This window comes from Ammospiza caudacuta, chromosome 5, assembly GCF_027887145.1.
Source record: "Ammospiza caudacuta isolate bAmmCau1 chromosome 5, bAmmCau1.pri, whole genome shotgun sequence".
NCBI lineage: Eukaryota > Metazoa > Chordata > Aves > Passeriformes > Passerellidae > Ammospiza > Ammospiza caudacuta.
The window spans coordinates 25,150,880-25,168,256 of NC_080597.1; the positions used below are offsets into that span (position 1 = coordinate 25,150,880).

The 17,377-nt window shown below is 38.1% G+C and overlaps 1 protein-coding gene across 1 annotated transcript in view; it reads left to right on the forward strand.

Annotated features, from left to right (window-relative positions):
- RFX4 (regulatory factor X4) overlaps nucleotides 1-17,377 on the forward strand; it is an 83,979-nt gene that overhangs the window by 52,729 nt on the left and 13,873 nt on the right. The window contains exons 12-16 of the mRNA XM_058805927.1: nucleotides 1,131-1,275; nucleotides 4,518-4,612; nucleotides 6,087-6,204; nucleotides 10,774-10,893; nucleotides 12,099-12,260. Coding sequence (XP_058661910.1) covers nucleotides 1,131-1,275; nucleotides 4,518-4,612; nucleotides 6,087-6,204; nucleotides 10,774-10,893; nucleotides 12,099-12,260 — 640 coding nt within the window. The remainder of the gene's footprint in view (nucleotides 1-1,130; nucleotides 1,276-4,517; nucleotides 4,613-6,086; nucleotides 6,205-10,773; nucleotides 10,894-12,098; nucleotides 12,261-17,377) is intronic.

Below are 17,377 nucleotides of genomic sequence, written 5' to 3' on the forward strand. Positions count from 1 at the left end.
AAATTAGTAAAAGGGGAAACAGCTTAACTGGGTTTTAAATAGACTTGTTCTTGTAACCACAGCAAGTGAATATAGAAGCTGCTCCAAAGTGTTTGGTTCTCCCCAGTTTACATCAGAATTACCTGTAAAAAGTCATGAAGCCAAATTCTATATAGTATAAAAAGGGAGAGACTGCATTGAATTAATTAATATTTCATGCATTTATTGGAGGGGATAGGTTTTTTCCCCTGTCACCTAAAAGCTCCACTTTTGGAAGGTGTATCCAAAACCCCAGGTTAACCCTGTGAGGGGTGAAGCCCACAAAAAGAAGCTCTAGGGAAATAAAAAAAGACTCCTGCGAGGAATTTTTCTAGGTTTCTTCTGCCATTATTTTAGTGGTGGTGATAGAGATACTTGAGCTGCCTTTCCCCAAATACCATAGATCATCACTGCACCCTGGAGGTCCATAGCCATTCAGAGGAAATCAAGATAAAGAAACCACAACCTTCTGCATCAAACATGGGATCAAATCTCTTAAGTGGAGAACTCTTCAAGTGCATCGCTCCCTTGGGGAAGCTGATAACCTTGCATCTCTGCTTAACTTACAGAGATCTGTGTATATGACCATGGCCTTGTGTCACTTCCTTTACTCTGTCCATCCTCCTCATTACCAGCAGCAGATCCCTGTCTCAACCAGCCAAGACACGGACCTGATGAGGAGGTCTCATAACCTTTGCATGTGGTTGAGGGAAGAATGAGAGTCTTCACAGACTGGGAGAGGGGAGGGTGCAAACCTGAATGGGGTTTATTTGGTATTGGTTTGATTTTTTTTGTTCTGAAGCTTGAAATGAAAACCAGCAGAGCTGTTAGAGATTGAGGGGTCTAGCAATGGCAGCATCAGATTAGTGTTGCTCATTAGAGTTTGTGGTGGATGCAGTCAAAATACTTGCAGTTGATTAAAGCAGGCAGAATGACTGAAGAGTTCTCTTGTTACAGGGCCCTGTAATATCCATAAGACATCAATTTGGAGGGTGGGGGTCCATGAGGAGAATCAACTTAGTGAGCCCAGCTAAGGAAGCGTAAAAGGGGATAAAGCCTATTTTATAACCTAATAAAGCATGAACTAATGAATAGATTGGATTGGATTACAGGCATCAAGAACAGTGATCCACAGTGCAGACATCACGTTTCAAATGCTGGAGGACTGGAGGAATGTGGATCTGAATAGCATTACCAAACAAACCCTCTATACTATGGAGGACTCACGGGAGGAACACAGAAAGCTCATCATACAATGTAAGAGCAGAATCTTCAAATAAAGCCAGGTGAACTTGGCTTCCTGCTGCAAAGCTCAGAGAAAGTAGTGCTGGTTTTTCAGCCATTGGTTTGCTTGGAGGCTTAAGATAAATATAGAGACATTTACCAAAATGTGAGGCAAATCCCTGTCAAGGTGTTACGTTTTGGGGCACAGATTGGGCACCATTCCTTGATGCATTCCTTTCTAGTACCCAGAACAGACAATGGCACAAAACTAGCACCCAAATTCAGGAGGATTTTTTCCATGAAGCTGAGCAAATTAAATCTATGAGTTAACCATTGAAGGTGTGAGTCCCATCTTTCATGCTGTAGAATTGCAGGAGAATTGTCTTTTGAATGACTTTAACACTTAAGTGGCCGTGTATTTGAGTCCCTTGTAAACTTGTTTATAAAAAGCTCCTTTTTACACAACGTTTTCATAATCAAGAGCATTTGGTGGGATAAGCTTTTACCCTGAATTGTTATGACTAAATAGAAGTCCCATATCAATCAGACAAGCTCATTGGATAATTTAGCTTCTGTCTAGTATAGTGAACGGTATGGACTTGAAAATTACTTTGGAGAAATTGGAAAATTGGTTTTGCAATTAAAGGCCTTTTGCAAGTACAAGATATTCCTTTCATCCTGCAGCAAGTGTTACATAGTTATAAGATCAGGTGTAACCCGAAGCACACTGAGTTTTGTTATTTTGAGGCAACAGAGCTTTGTCTTTAACATCTTCCACATAACCTCACTTCCGGTGAACCCACCTGCTGTATTGCCATCTCTCTCCTGAGGAGGACCAGTCATCTTTTACCCAGAATCTGCCTGAACAGGGCACAACCCAGGCAACCACGTGCAGGAGCCCAGCAAGTGAGGTAACTCTTTCAGGGAGTGGCTAGGAAGACAAGGGGTGACACCTTCACCTGTACCCTGGACCCTGCCAGGTTGACTTTGGCAGTCATCCCAGTGTGTTAACACTTGAATTCTTCTCCTTTGTTCAGGGATGGGCCTTGCATTCTCTGCTAGCTCTGTTTTCCAGGGAGAGGTTCTTGGTATTCTTTCCTCTCTTTCTTAACCCTTGATTTCATTTCATAGCCCTCTTCCCTTTTGAGGAGATAGAAACTCGATGTGGCAGCAAAGGAGGTAGCATGAAGTGAGACTGAAGTCCAGAAGCTGAGTAAATCCTTCTGTCATCTGTTAAGTTTTCAAGATCTATCCAGCATCCTACCACTGGCAAAAAAAAAGTTTTCAAAGTCATACTCCCTAGTAGCAGCAACATTTTTGGCTGCCATTCAGAACATCCTTAATGTTTAAGGAATCTTCTTGCGTATGTGCTATTAGTGTAATAAAACCAAACAGAATTTTCCTCAGTGTTGTTGGATTTGTGCAAGTTTTTCTAGGCCTATGTAGTCCAATAAGATGTTATTCAGAAATGGTAAGTTAATATCTCATAAGATGGGATGCCAATGAGGTGTTCAGATACATATCTGAGAATATTCCAGAACTTAGATTTTTTCCCCCCGTGTTTGTTGTTTATTCTACTTGACTTAAGATTTTTTCACTATGCCTTGTATGACTTATATGGCATCAATTTAAGGCCTATTTTCATACTCTTGTTACTAATAATCAAGGAAGTACAATTTCATCTACTATAACTAGAGAACAAAACCCCAGGTTTATAAGACTATAAACAAACTGATGGAGAAACAGAAAAAACACTGGATATAAGAGAACCTCTTCCCTGTTCTGCTGGACTACCTACCTCTGACACGATTTCTGCTTTATTCCCTCATTCTTAGATCCTGTTGAGGTATTTTTAACAATCACTAAAGGCTAAACAACTAATTTTCTCAAATAGATTGTTATACACAGTTGCAGTGCTTCAGCAGCAAAGCAGGCAACTGATTTGTTTTTCTGCTCTTGCTCCCCTCTTTGCACAGCATATGAATTACTTCATCTGTTGTATCAGGCAGTTTTTGTCCAGCCAAATACTCAGGTAAGGAGACAACATTTAGATTTCTCTGTGATCCTGTTCTGAATAAAGGGAGGTTGCCCATTCAATAGAAGAATGAAAGAAGAAAAGGGTGGCACAGGCATCATTTCCCTTCTTCCTCAACTAATGTTTCTGGTAACTCAGCCTTTCCAAGTCTCAGTTAAACAAAGTTGTAGTCAGGTGTTTAGCAAATGCATTCCTGCTCATCCTTCTGATCCAACAGAATCAGGGAGGTGTTTTTGCATTATTTTTGGATAGCCTCTCTGGCTCATCTCCTTAGCTATCATCTCTATGCTTTGCCTCCTCCACTGCCTTCACTATCTTTCCTATGGAGAGAAATTCCTTCCTCCTGTTATTTATAATTAGTTGTAAATGGAATTGCTTAGCGCACTGAAGTCATCCTGTAACACAGCAGGTAGAAAGTATCTTTCATCTTGACCTACTGGGCCTTTTATCATAGCTGAGTTGAAGAATTAGTTTGTTAAGATATCAAAGCACATAATTCTTTGTCTTCCAGCCATTGGTTCTCGTATGTAAATGAGACTTGAAGTTTTAAGGACTGCAGTTGAATGACTTTTTAACTTTTTGTATTGAAATATTAATATGTGTACTTTGAAAAGATCAAAAAGTATACAGGTTGCCTTTTGCAACTCTTTATAATAAGGAGAGTATTTCTGCACTGATAGCAATTTGTTTTGAAGAAGAAGTTTATGGACATTGTGTGTGTGTGTCTGGCATTGCAAATAGATGATTTGCAGCAGTTAAATCATGTTTTTGCAACTAAAGCATTATACAGATGAGGGCCCTATCAACAATACTCATTCACTTGGTGCCTAGAAGATTCTTTATGCATTTCTAAATCAATTTCATGCATGACATTTTTTCATCACTGGGGCCAAGGCCTAGTGTCTCACTCTTCATAGAGAACACCATAAACATTTCACTTCTGGGCACACCAGACAACTTAAATAAAAACCACTAATTTAAAAAAATAGGTTCTGATTGGCTTGCATTAAAAAAAAATTTCAATGACTGCATCACTTTCAGTAGAAACAAAGTAAGAGACCCAGCAAACTTTTTGAGTCAGTACCAGGAAAGATGCATTTGCTTCAGTTAAGTAATGTATTATAAAAAAACCACAGTAAACTTGTGATTCTTTGGGCAGCCTTTTGTGATTTTTCTTTTGTTTGAAACAGAATCCGCATTCTAAGGTGGGCTTTTTTGTTTGTTTTGTTTTGTGTGCCAGTGTATCAGGAGTTTGATCACCTTTTGGAGGAGCAGTCCCCCATTGAGTCATACATCGAGTGGCTGGATTCCATGGTGGATAGATGTGTTGTAAAGGTTGGTAAGGAGGAGTGAGTCACTGATGTGCATTATGATCTCTATTCAGGTAATAAATTTTTAGAAAAAGTAAAATTAATAATCAAAAAGAAAAAAAAGGAGTTGGTAATGAGCAGGACTAAAGCAGTAGTGGGCAAAATCTCACCGGTTTTCATGGAGAATTGCTCACATTCAGGATTTTGCTATATTCTGCTCTTGTTTATTTTATTCCAAAAGATAGTATTAAAAAATGAACAGGGTTGAGGTTTCCAAACAAATCAATATTTCCAGAGATATGGAGAGATTAATTCAGAGTCAGAGTCATCCTAGTGGTATAGTGCAAAGAAAAACATAACCTGGCCTTTTAAGATTTTAATGAACAGGATCTCTAAGCTAGCTAATTCATCTATATACAATCAAATGTGAGAATGAATGTCTACGTTACCATTCAGTCAAGGACACATTTATGTTCCTTTTGAGCTGATATGAAATACCAAAGAGTTGTATTTTATTTTCATTAAAGTACATGCAGAACAAAGCTTTAAAGCTGCTAACAAAGCTTTAAAACATAATTTCAAAAATTATCCAGCATCACCATAATTTTACATAGAGTATGAAAATGTATAACTGACTATTTTACCTTCCGTTACTTCTGTATATTAGGATGTTCTGTTAGAATTTCAACTCTTCATTCCAGTTGTTAGGGCTCTGAAGTAAAACCAGAACAAATCAAAATATGCTGCCTCTCTCTCTGCTACAAAATAGCCATATAGGAAACAAATAATTATCCAGATTACTTGAAATACTTTGATTGTTTAGGGGAACCTCTCTTCTAGCCAGTGGAATGCAATTTGTAATTCAGGCCAGAGCTGTTAATTTTAATAAAGAACTTGACATGAATTGTAATAAATGAAATTTAGTTGCTGATTAGGTGAATCTAATATTTTAACTCACATATGGCTATAATAAATATATTTTTGAAAAGTTAATTCCTAAAGTGTGCTTTCTGGAAAATATTTCTCCCAGTAAAATGACTAAGCAAATTCACAAATATAAAAATGAGAAGGAACAAAAAACTTTATATTCAATATTAAACCTCATTTGAGATAATAATATAAATTTGCAGTGTAGATCAAAGATTGATTATAAATTGCTTCCTTCACTAGGAAGCGAGAAGGAACATGTTATTAATAGGTTAAGATGAAGATCAGAGCAATTTTTTTGCAGTCCTTTTGTCATGTATAAAGGAGATCCAGTCTTGAATAATACTTTATATTGTTTCCTCTTTCTGAAGGTTGTCCATGGTTATAAAGTGGTTTTCTGTTTAAGACCATTTTGAGTTCGGCTTTTCTAATTTGTAGTGTGTATTTTAATGTGAAGATGATGGTAAGTAGTTTTTCAGTATATAAAGAGAAGATGGATATATGCATCATTCAGCTGTTTTGCTGGTAGAAATAAAAGTTTCTCCATGTCAGACACATCTCTCTTCTTGCAGGTAGCTGCCAAGAGACAAGGCTCTTTGAAGAAAGTAGCTCAGCAGTTTCTTCTGATGTGGTCCTGTTTTGGCACTCGAGTGATCCGGGACATGACTTTGCACAGTGCACCCAGCTTTGGTACTTAAATTTTGTTGCAATAATTGCATGCCACAGTCAAAAAAGTTTCTATACTAGCTTGTAATGTACATTTTAAGTGAAAACATAATCAGTTTTCACACGTCCAGTGCTCAACTAAAAAATAGGTTGGGGCTATTGACATTTGGAAATAACGCTTAGACAGATGTTTGTCTGCAGGCTGCAGCCAGGGGAGATGAAAATGTTAATGTTGCTCTTCCTCCCATTTGCTGTTAGGAGCTGCAGGGATCAGTCACACGGCAGCTGGGGGAGTCCATTACAGGAGCATTCCCTAATGCACTTCAGTGCAAAGTGAGCCTGCTTACCCAAACCACTCTGGCCACGTGTTGAGCCGAGAGAGATGACTTTGTGCTGAAGTGGACGGAAAGCTCTCCACTGAAACACTTTGCCAGCTCTCCTCTTAAAGGACTTAGCATTTGAAACTGGTCTTTTCAATGTGAGTGTGCTTCTATAACCTGGAGAGGGTCTCTTCCATTTCTTAAGAAGTCAGTTAGGATGAAAAAATAGATTTTTACTTTTTAAATGAAAAATCTTGTTGCTTTTCCACTTGAAATGGGGCTTTGTCCTCGGTTACAAAAAATTCAAATTAAAATCAGTTAAAAGCAAGAATGATTCAACTGGTGTACCATGAGTGTGAACATTTAGTCACTTGGGACCACACTTTGTATGAGGGATGCTTTTTACAAAGGCACATTTGTCTGAATATGTTTCTAGAAAGATCAGTAAAGAATAGTGTTATATGGGTACTGCATTGAACAAATGCAAGGTTTTCTGTTGGCTGAGCTTTGGTTTCCTTTGTGCTTTTAGAACCATCTAATAGTATAAATTTGGATACTGTCAGTGAGATACAATATGCTATTTTTAATATGTTTTATATATTTATAATACATGTAATATTTATTTTTATAACATGACTATATTTTAACCTGAAGCTACTTTCATTTCCATTGTAAAAGAGTTTTCCAAACAGGTGTTAAGGACATCAGGATAGTGAGTGTCCCCAATGTGATTCTACTTTTCAGCAAAAACCACAAACCTGTTCAGGTGCAATGCTAGTGGAGGCAGGAGGAGCCCTGAAGTTTTGAATATCAAAACCCTATCCTTATCCTATCGGGCAGCAGCCTGGGTTATCCCTACACAAGTGCCATAAATTTTATTTAGCTATGGACACAAATTTATAATAGTCTACATTAATGATGCTATTCTTTCACTGCAAAGCCATTTGACATATTGTTTGAGAATTAGAGTTGAGCAAGTTCCAAAAGAATAACCCCTGAATGTAAAAAGCTCAGAGCTAGATGGCAGAAACTTTCCTGCATCTAATTTATACAGTTCTTTCTAGATTTTCAGAATTATTGATATATTAAGTGAGTTTATGGAGAGAAACAAAGACTGATTTGCTGTTCTAAATATTTACATATAGTATACCTTTGCTCTTAACTTAGATAAAATGTTTTGCATTTTTACTGCATTGGGAACTGTTTCAGTGGACTTATTTTAATTTTTTTTTTCTACCTTAAACAATATGTAGACTCAGATGCTCACAGTGTAATTTTTTTTAAAGTGAAATAATGTCTTAGATGATTGGATCTTTACTATGTGCAGTATATTGTTACCTTTGAAACAGATGATTCCAAAATCTGATTGAAGGAAGTGGTAATACCTGGCACTGTCGTGACTGGCACAAAGATTTGATCTGCAAAGCTTTTAAGCATGGTGGCAGGCTGAAACAATCTCTGGCAGAAAAGAAAAGCTGCTCTCTCTCTTTTTCCTCTTTCTGCCTGCCTCCCTCCCTCCCTGCCTCCCTCTTTTCTGCATATGCATATCAAAGGCACAGTTGGTGGCGATGTTTGGGTAATACACCCAGTGTATAAAGTAACTAATTAGTAATAGAAACTCCATTATTTTCTCCAGATCTGGAAAGTTCGCTGTTGTTTTGCTACTTACACATAATTGGTGTATCTCTTAACAGAAGCTGATACTTACTGTGCCTTGGTTGGGCATTTCCAAGATTTCTGTTAACCCTTGAAAATTAGAGCCAAAAGCTATTTATTGTTGTAACTACAGTCTTTTGAACGACTTCTTACCTTTTCCTAAACAGGCTATTGATTTGCTTACAACTGGATCCCTTTCTGTACTTAAATATAGACTTGAAAGGACCAACAGTTTCATGTGAGAAACAGTAGCTTGCAAACACAGAATAAATTATGGTCCACTGTGCTGAATAGCCATTCACTGTGAGGCTGAAATGCATGCCTTGATATCAGTTTCACTCTATAGCTTTTACATTTCATTCGACTTACTCAAAAATATAAAAATATTGCATTCATTGCACTCAGTACCAAAACTTTGTTTGTCTGGTGTCTTTCACACAAATTCTGGGCTCAAAAACTCTATGCAGAGCTTAAAAATACTCAGTGGGAGAAATAATAGGAGAGGAAGAGAGAAATTCAAAAGAGTGACAAGGGCACTGGAGTGTTTTTAAATGCTGCATTCACTATTGCCAACCCCAAGTCTTCAAAACAAAGTGTTAGACCCCCCCAAAAGACATTTCTTAAAATAGCAGATCTTGGGTTCTTGTCGTTTGCTTGCTAGCAGTACAGAGTTTAGAGTTTGCACTTCCAAATATTTTATGAAAATACAAACAACTTTCCTTTTTTTTAAATAAAGGGTGAGAAAGGAGTTTGATGGAAAATAGTAAACACCCTGAGCTTTATACCACCACATGAAGTTTGCCAGCATTTTAGCGTGTTTTTCTTACCTTGAAGTTACTTCTCAGTAGTAACTGCACTAGAGTCAATAGAAACTTTCCACTGAAAAACTGTAAAGTCAAGAGAAGAGCGAGCATTTTGTGGAGATTCTTGAAAATCTAGGTTTCAACTGGGGAAATCCTAGGTCAGTAACATCAGCCATGTCTGCTGTCTCTATTGCATCACTAAATCAAATAGGACTTCATTCAACAAGACTTGGAGCCCAAAGGATTTTTAAAAACAAGTTCTCTGCAGTAGTTTAGTCAAGATCCCCACTTTTTACCCTCGAAGGTCTAGGGAAACCTGTTACCATTTTGATCTGCTTAGTCACATGAAACAAGAACTGGATGCTTCAGGCTCACCAGCAGCCAGAGATTTCCTCCCCATGGCAGAAGTGCTGCAGTCAGATGTGTCCTGTTTCTGTGCTGCCTTTCCCAAGAGCACAGGGGCACATGTTCGTGTCCCAGGGTGTGTGTCCAGCTCATATCAGTGACAACAAAACCATGCAGGCATGGAGGGAGAGAATGAAACACAAAGACCATCAGGGTCACAAAGAAAAAGAGTGTGCTCAGAGTTACTCTGAAAGCTGAACTGCCAGCTAGAATTGAATAATGATATTGGTCTTTCAAATCACTTCTGCCCTACAGCAGCATGTTTGAATACATTAGTTGGAGTAGAGTTAGTTGTGCTTCATTGTGATAAAAGCTAATATCTCAAGATAAACCTAACTTTCCTGTGAAGAAACCAGTCATTATGAAATTCAATTTAATTTGAAACTTTTTTGATCTTTTCCCCGTGGAAGTATTCTTCCTCAAATGCAATAATGGAATTTCCAAAGAAATACCTCCATGTGAGGTATTCTGGGGGGATTTTGTCTGGCAGTAGTTGATCCTTGTTTCTGCCTCAGATGATGACTTTTCTGTGATTTAAGCTAGCCGCTGGACGAGCTATTATTTTAACCTCACTGTACTTTACTTCTCAGAGTTACTTAGTGACCTAAATGAATATGTGTTAAATACTCAGTGCAAGTCTAAATGAACAAAAGAGCTTTAAAAAACCCAACCCATTGTATGATAAAGTGCTGTCTGGAACAACTACAGGTACTTAACGTCATGGAGTCTATTGCATAAATTGAACAAACTCCACCTTGATACTTGTCAATGTCCCCCTGCTGATGGGTGTTAGTCCTTTCAGAAGGGCACAGCACAATATCTCAGCTCTGATGTTTTGCTTCTCTTATGTATTCCTCCAAAATGTATCTGTGATCTCTTCTTACACATCTTTTTTTTTTCTTGTGATTTGTGATCTAGGGCAAACATTTCTTCACCATCTCTGATACATATGCTTTATAAATTATGGGAAGCAACTCACTTCCTTTCTGTGCAGGTAGTTCAGAAAATTATTACCGGGATGTGTCACTAAGGCAGCCAGTTTGAGATTCTTCTTCAGACAGAAAATGGTACATCCTTTAGACAGTAGGGAACAATTCTACTGTAGAGCAATTGCCAAAAAAAAATCAGTGCTAATGTAGGAGAAGAATCCTTTGAGTGGCAGCTCTCAGCTAGGTAGTCTTCTTGCACCCTAAACCACAGCTGGTTGTAGAAGCCAGTATAAATCTGGGAATGAACAGTTTGCTACTCCCTGGTTTTACTTTGACCTCTCTTACCTTGAGTAAGAGAGGTATTTCAGTACATGGAGGCAGTCTTATTCAGGGCTGTTTGTGTGGAGTACTGTAACTATTGGTTTAATGAGTGTATTGAGACACTCAATGGCTTTTTTTGTTTGTTCACTTTATTACCAGGGTCTTTTCACCTTATTCACTTGATGTTTGATGACTACGTATTGTACCTGCTAGAATCACTCCATTGTCAGGAGAAAGCGAATGAGCTAATGAGGGCAATGAAGGGAGAAGGAAGCACAGGTGAGTCTGTTCTTTTATTCATTATTTGTTGTTTTATTTCACTGTTTTTTCTACTTTTTATGTTAGGACATATTTTGTTCTTATCTAACCTGCTGAGCCTTATCCAGGAGCAAAGCACTTCTGTCATGATGTGAAATAAATTATTTGGGAGGCATCCCTGGTTAATTCTGAAAGAGAACTGCCTGCTTCACAATGTCATCTGGATATCTGAAAACCCATTCCTAAGCACTTACTTGGTGTTTCAGTAAGAAATTTTTGTACCGAACCTTTTATCTTAGTTAATCTTTCTAAACCACCATTGAATTTCAATGGACACAGTGTTAATAAGTTCACTGACATCAGTGGATTTGTACCAGTCTAAATAAGAGGAAGAGATAGCAGGAGTGAGAAAAGACAAATGGCAAAGCTGTTGTTTCTGGTACACTTACATTTTAAGTGCCTGTATACAGAAGTGGATTTTGAGTCCTGCTCCACTCCACAATGCCTTGCCAGAACAGAAACAAGCAGGGATTGCTTTTAGTTTTTTCTGCTCTGGGAACCCCCTTGTATGAGAGGTCCTCCGTGATCTTCCTTACTTCCATCTCCCATTAATTTTGGCACATTAACCCTCTCCATCATCTTTGAAAGTTTCATTCTCCATTTTAGCTGTGGCTTAATTTATCACCCTGTAGATTTATGGGAGAAAAACATTTCAGTGATTAGGGTACTGTCTTCTGTATGGTGCAAGACTTGAATTTAATTCGTTGCCCTGCCATAACCTCTTGGAGCTTTGACAAACAAGCTGCTTATTCTTGCATATTTTCCACATACCTTTAGCAGCTAAAACTATCCAGAATATCCTCCTTTTTTAGTCAACAAAGAAAGAAGATCATGGCCCAAAGCCACATGAATGCTCTGGAGACTCCTGTTTCTTTTAGAAATGTAATAGTACATTATAGGAGTACAACAGTTAAACTGTCCATGCACCAGTTTCCTGCCTATGCAACAGGAAAAATTGCTCTTTCCTTTGAGAGGCCTTCTGGAGGTACAATGAAGGTTGTAATGGTGAATATTATAGAAGTACTTCTTTCAAAGATTTGTGGTTCCTGCTCAGTATTTCTTGAAATACACACTACAGTACCTAACTGCTTGCATTTTTTTAAGTTTCTCAGTGTTCCTTGATGCTACCTTTAGCTATGTTTGATGGGTTTTCTCTCATTCTGCAGCAGAAATACGAGAAGAAATTATTCTCAGTGAACCAGCTGCTCCAACTCCCTCCCCAGCACCATTCTCCCCAGCTAAATCTGCTACATCTGTGGAAGTGCCCTCTGCCCCATCACCCATCAACAACCAGTCCCCAGAGTATGGTGGCATAATAGCCACTACAGGTAGGTTGGTTGGCTTCTGGCAGATAAATCTGCTTGAGGGTGGCTTTTGCACTTGGTCTCCTCAAATTGAGCCTCAGAACGTGGTGTATTGGCTTGCAAGATATGACAAGCCTTCCCAAGCCAGAAATCTGTTCTCACTGTATCCACACATGATGTGCAGTCTACCAGGAAAAAGATCTAATGTTTTATATGCCTGAAGGAAGCAGGCCAAATATTTCAAGTTTAGTGAGGTTTGCAAAATCCAAAATCACTAGTGGTTTAGGAATTCCTAGCTGGTAAAGTGACAGATGGGTATCTTTCAACATATTTAACATCCAAATATGTTTAAATAGCTGTGCACATTTCTCTCAGGGATCTTTTACACATTGCTGACAACTTTCATCAATCGATGTTAGAGACTAGGAATTACATGTTTGAAGCCTATTTTCAGTGTTATACTCTATTATGGCAGCTGATAAGGTTGTTGTATTCTAATTTAAAAAATCTGCACTTAAGGGACAGCTTAAACTTGTGGGTAGGATTGACAATGAGCATAAAACAATAAGCATAAAACTAGCTCCTTGTTTGGGCTGCATAAATGGCTAACATCCGTTGTACTCTAGAGCAAAACTCATGACCTTTTGGATGTGGGTAGGATAGTCTGTCTGTATGATCAAAAGACAGTGTTCTCTGAATTAATGAAAAGACAGGCAGAAGTGTGAGTGATTTTCAGAAGGCATTTCAGGCAGTGAAATTTCAGCTTTGCTGCTCCTCATTGAATAGGATGTACAATCAGAATGTGGAAACTATCGCTTTTGTGATGTACTAGAAAAGTTACAAAATCTTCTTGAAAGAATGTCATAAAGTGATGATTTACCACACTAGAAAATTTGGCAGTAGCTAAAGAACTAATAAATCTTTCTGAAAAATGTTTTTCATGTTTTCAGAGGCGCCACAGGGAAACACAATGCATGTTGTGCTGGAAAGAGATTTAAAAGTATTTGTCCCTGCATCACAACTTAAGATTTTTCACTGTTGGAGGCAATACAATAGTTAGGAGGAAAACAGGAAGTTATTATCCCTCAGGACAGTTAGACAAGAGACAGATGATTCCTAGACAGGGTAGGTGAGCACATGGCTTCAGTCCGGGTGACAGTGGAGGTGGCGAAGCTATTTGACTCTTGCTGAAACATTGATGCTGTGTGGAACTTGACCTGTAGGCATTGTGGGATGGTTGTGATGCCAGAACCAGAACTTAGTATGATGCAGCGCTGTGTGCAAAAAGAAAGGACTGAAAAGAAGGGAACTGTGTGTTCTCCAGGGCCATTGACTGGAATGGAGGTCTGAGGGACTTGTATTTGGGCTGCAGATACCATAATTCCATGTGACTGTCATATAACAGTTAACCAAAAGCCATTTGCCCTTGTCCTGTCACTACAGGTCCTTGTAAGAAGTCCCTTTCCATCTTTCCCTTCAGGTATTGAAAGACCACAGTTGTTCCCATACTAGAACTTTTTAGGCAAGAAAGCTATTTCTGATTATTTTAGTTCTTTTTTCCCTCTGCTTTTCATTTTAGGTGGTTTTAAAGGCTTTCATTTGGTTGAATTGCATTTTACTCTTATGGTGTGGTGCAGTCTCACTTTTGAGAGTGTGAAAATAATTTTTGTCTTGCACAAGCCAAATTAGTCAATGCACGTAATGCTCTGATTAACATTAAATATGAATATGTGACTATTTGTTTTTTCTTAATTAGTAATACCTCTATTTCCCATGTTTGTCATGTAGATGGACTCATTTTCGTTTGCTTTTTAGTTTGCTAAACTGTGGAATGCAGTGTTTATTCATACAAAGCAACACAAAATAACATCTGTGTCTCAACTAAAGGAAACTTTAAAATAGGAGTGCTGAGGATGTATTATGCACACTCAAACTACTTTACATACAGATCTGTGTCATTATATAGAATATTTTGAGACAGGAACATCTGTTCTGGAAATATCACACTATTTATTTTCTTATGTGTCTTTTATGAGGTAAATGTAAAATTCTACAAATGCTTTGCAGATCTTAAGAACTTGTTCCATTGGTCACCATTAGCTCTCAGATCCCCAATTTAGGGCATCAGTAAATCTTTCTTGCTTGTGACATTAGCAATAAAAGTTAACTATTAAACTTGTATTTTAACCTTTTTTGCCTTCAGTCAGTGGTCAGTACAAAACCAGCAAATTAAACTGTTGCAATGACATGATGCTGAGCAAAAAAAAGGTAAATCCTATGTATCACTCTGTGGCATCTATCATGGCACCAGTAACATTTTACTTGAAACTTTTGTTAGGTTACTAGAAAGTTAAAAGGCTAATTAGCCTCCATTCTATCTAAACTACAAAGGCCAGATTAATGATTGTTGAAACTGCAACAATATTGTAGTAAAAGTGATAGCTATATGGCTGACTATGCTGTTCTTTCCTAAAGCCCCTCTTAAAGCTCTGATTACTCATTTGCCAATGCAATCGTTTTTAGACAACCCAAAATGAGCTCTAAATTGTTAGTTCTTAATATCTTAGTAAAATACGGAGTTTGCTGTTCAGTTTTAAGAAATCTATGCATGAAATAAGTCATCAGGTCAGCAATGGCCATTAAAAGTCACTGTTCTTCCAAGTCTGGGCGTATTAAAATTCTGGGAATACTGGCACAGATCTAGCCCCTCTCATATTTGTGTGTATGAGTAGAACAATTTTTTGGTTCTTTTCCTAAAGCTTCAGCTCCTGGACTTATGTAAGTATTTGAGAACATCAGCTCTTGCTCGACAATCAGAATTCAATTCTCATAGCTGCAGAGTGAAAAACTCTAAGGTCTCATTTTCAAAAGGCAATTCTTCCCTTCAAATGGAAGGGCTGGTGTTTTTCTAAAACTTTACAGGTGAAGTGATCTGTTTGTTGCATAGGAACAGAATTGGGTTCTGACTCTGGATTTGAAGTTGACAGTACTGCTGACCATCAGACATAATGCACAGTGCTGGGAGTGTCTCATTGTGTCTTGGTGGTCATTTGCTCCAGCCTAAAGCAGATATAAAATGCAGCATTGTGAAGCATCTTCTGGGTTTTCTCTGCACTGGTGTACGTGATGGCATCAATGACAACAGGGCTGTTGTAGGACTAATAGCAGTTCCATTTATATTTGGCTCCTGTACAGATCAGATGGCCTCTTGGTTAGTATCCTCAAAATAACTTTTTTTTTTTTTAAGAGAAAAGAAAAAAAGAGAGATAATAAATGAATTTTCCTATTTTAATCAAACCCTGCATGTTCAGAACACAAAGCAGAGCAAATTGTTGCTCCATCACTATTGTTTTTGCTTCTTTCAAAAAAGCATTTCAGTTGGGTTCTGTCATATCTAAAAGAGACTTCATTTCTTGGAGTTCAATTCTGCAAACAGCTGAGGAAATTAGTCATAAAGGACTGAGACCTAGGCAGATATTAGAAAGCTAACTATGGAAACCTTTCACACTTAACTCATTCCTCCTTTTCCACCCACCACAACATTGGCAGTATCCTGGTTGACCTCATATGTACTTACACACAGTCTGCAAATCTGTAGCCATCTTCCATCCTTCCTCCCTGTATTCATAGTTAGGTCACTGAAGATAATAGCATCCCTTCCACAAAGGCAAAGAGAGGTGAGGCAACTGTAGGTTCACGAGAACATTCTGAGAAAAATATTTCTACTTTCTGTCATTCTGTAAATCCAGAGTAAAACTCAATATACTTTTGTTTCTAAACCATAACCTGCAAAAGATAGGGAGTATTCCCTCAAGCAGCTGTGTGAGGTACAACCCTCTAGTACCTCACACAATTCTTGGTTTGGAGAATTAAAGAGCTCTCCCAGTGCAAGATCTACTTTCTACATTTGTTTCTGTGACATCTGGACAAGCACAAAGCTTGTTACTCTCCAACCATTTATTTTAAAGTTGAACTGAGGTGGCTGACAGTTAGATTTGAATACCTGGAGTGGCATCTCTCATCCAAGGAATTTGACTTCCCACAGGGAGCACATGAAACAACTTGCTGTCCTGGACTCACTCATTTTCATCAGACTATGATAAGATCCCCGCTATTTTTCAAAAAAAGCAAAGGAGATTGTCACAATGTCTGAGGCCAGTCAAATCAATATATTTGATAAAATGCAAAGGGTCTTTTGGCTCTGTTATTACTGCTTCTTATTAGAAGTAGGAAGATCATGAGATTTTTTGATCGATAGCCAATTTTTTTGTTGGAAAAAATAAAATCAGGTCAAAGTAAAACTTTAGTTTTATAGTGAAGCGAAAAAGTAGGAAAAAAAGCCCAAATAATAATGTTATCTAAAAATAAGAATTTGGGGTTTTTTACCCTCTTTGTTGCCCTTTCCTTTCTCTTTGTTTTTGCCTTTTGCATTTAGGCCTGTTTTGAAAGAGAGTTGCAAATTTTGTTTTGGAAGATAACACTGGGAAAATATGTTGACCTTTTGAAACTGAAATGCTTCATTAAGATATTCTGTAGACAAGCTGTTGATATTTTCAAAACTCTTTTGTTTTCAAATGAAGCTCTTTGGTAACTGCATAAGTACATCTGGTCCCTTGCACCTAAACTGTATTTTTTAGCAAAGGCAGGCTTCCTTAAACATTTTCCCAACTCAAGGAACCATGAATGTTTACTTGTCCATGGCAACAGGAGCTAGCTTTTCTTCTTGGGGTCTTGGAGATCTCAGTGGTCCCCTGCATTGGGAGGAGATGAAGACAGAAAGTTTGAGAGTCAGTGGCAGAAAATGCAGGCATGTGACAACAGACATCACAAATACTCTTGGCCATAACACATCCAAGGTTTTGTATTGTAAGAGCACCAAATCACACCCTGTTGAAGTATTTCAAGTGGACTTACCTTGCAAAGCTCAGAATGCCTTCAAGTCAGTTGCAGAATTATGCATTTCCTACAAAAAAAAGTTTATTTGCCTGATTTTGCCAAATAAAATCACACACGGCTGAAGAAAATAATGCAAATTTGAAATAGGCTTTTCATTTCCCAAAGCCATGGAGTAGACACAGACCTGGGAGTACAATCACTTCCCCCTCTGAATTAAGCCCTTTCATGCTACAGGATGTCCTAGA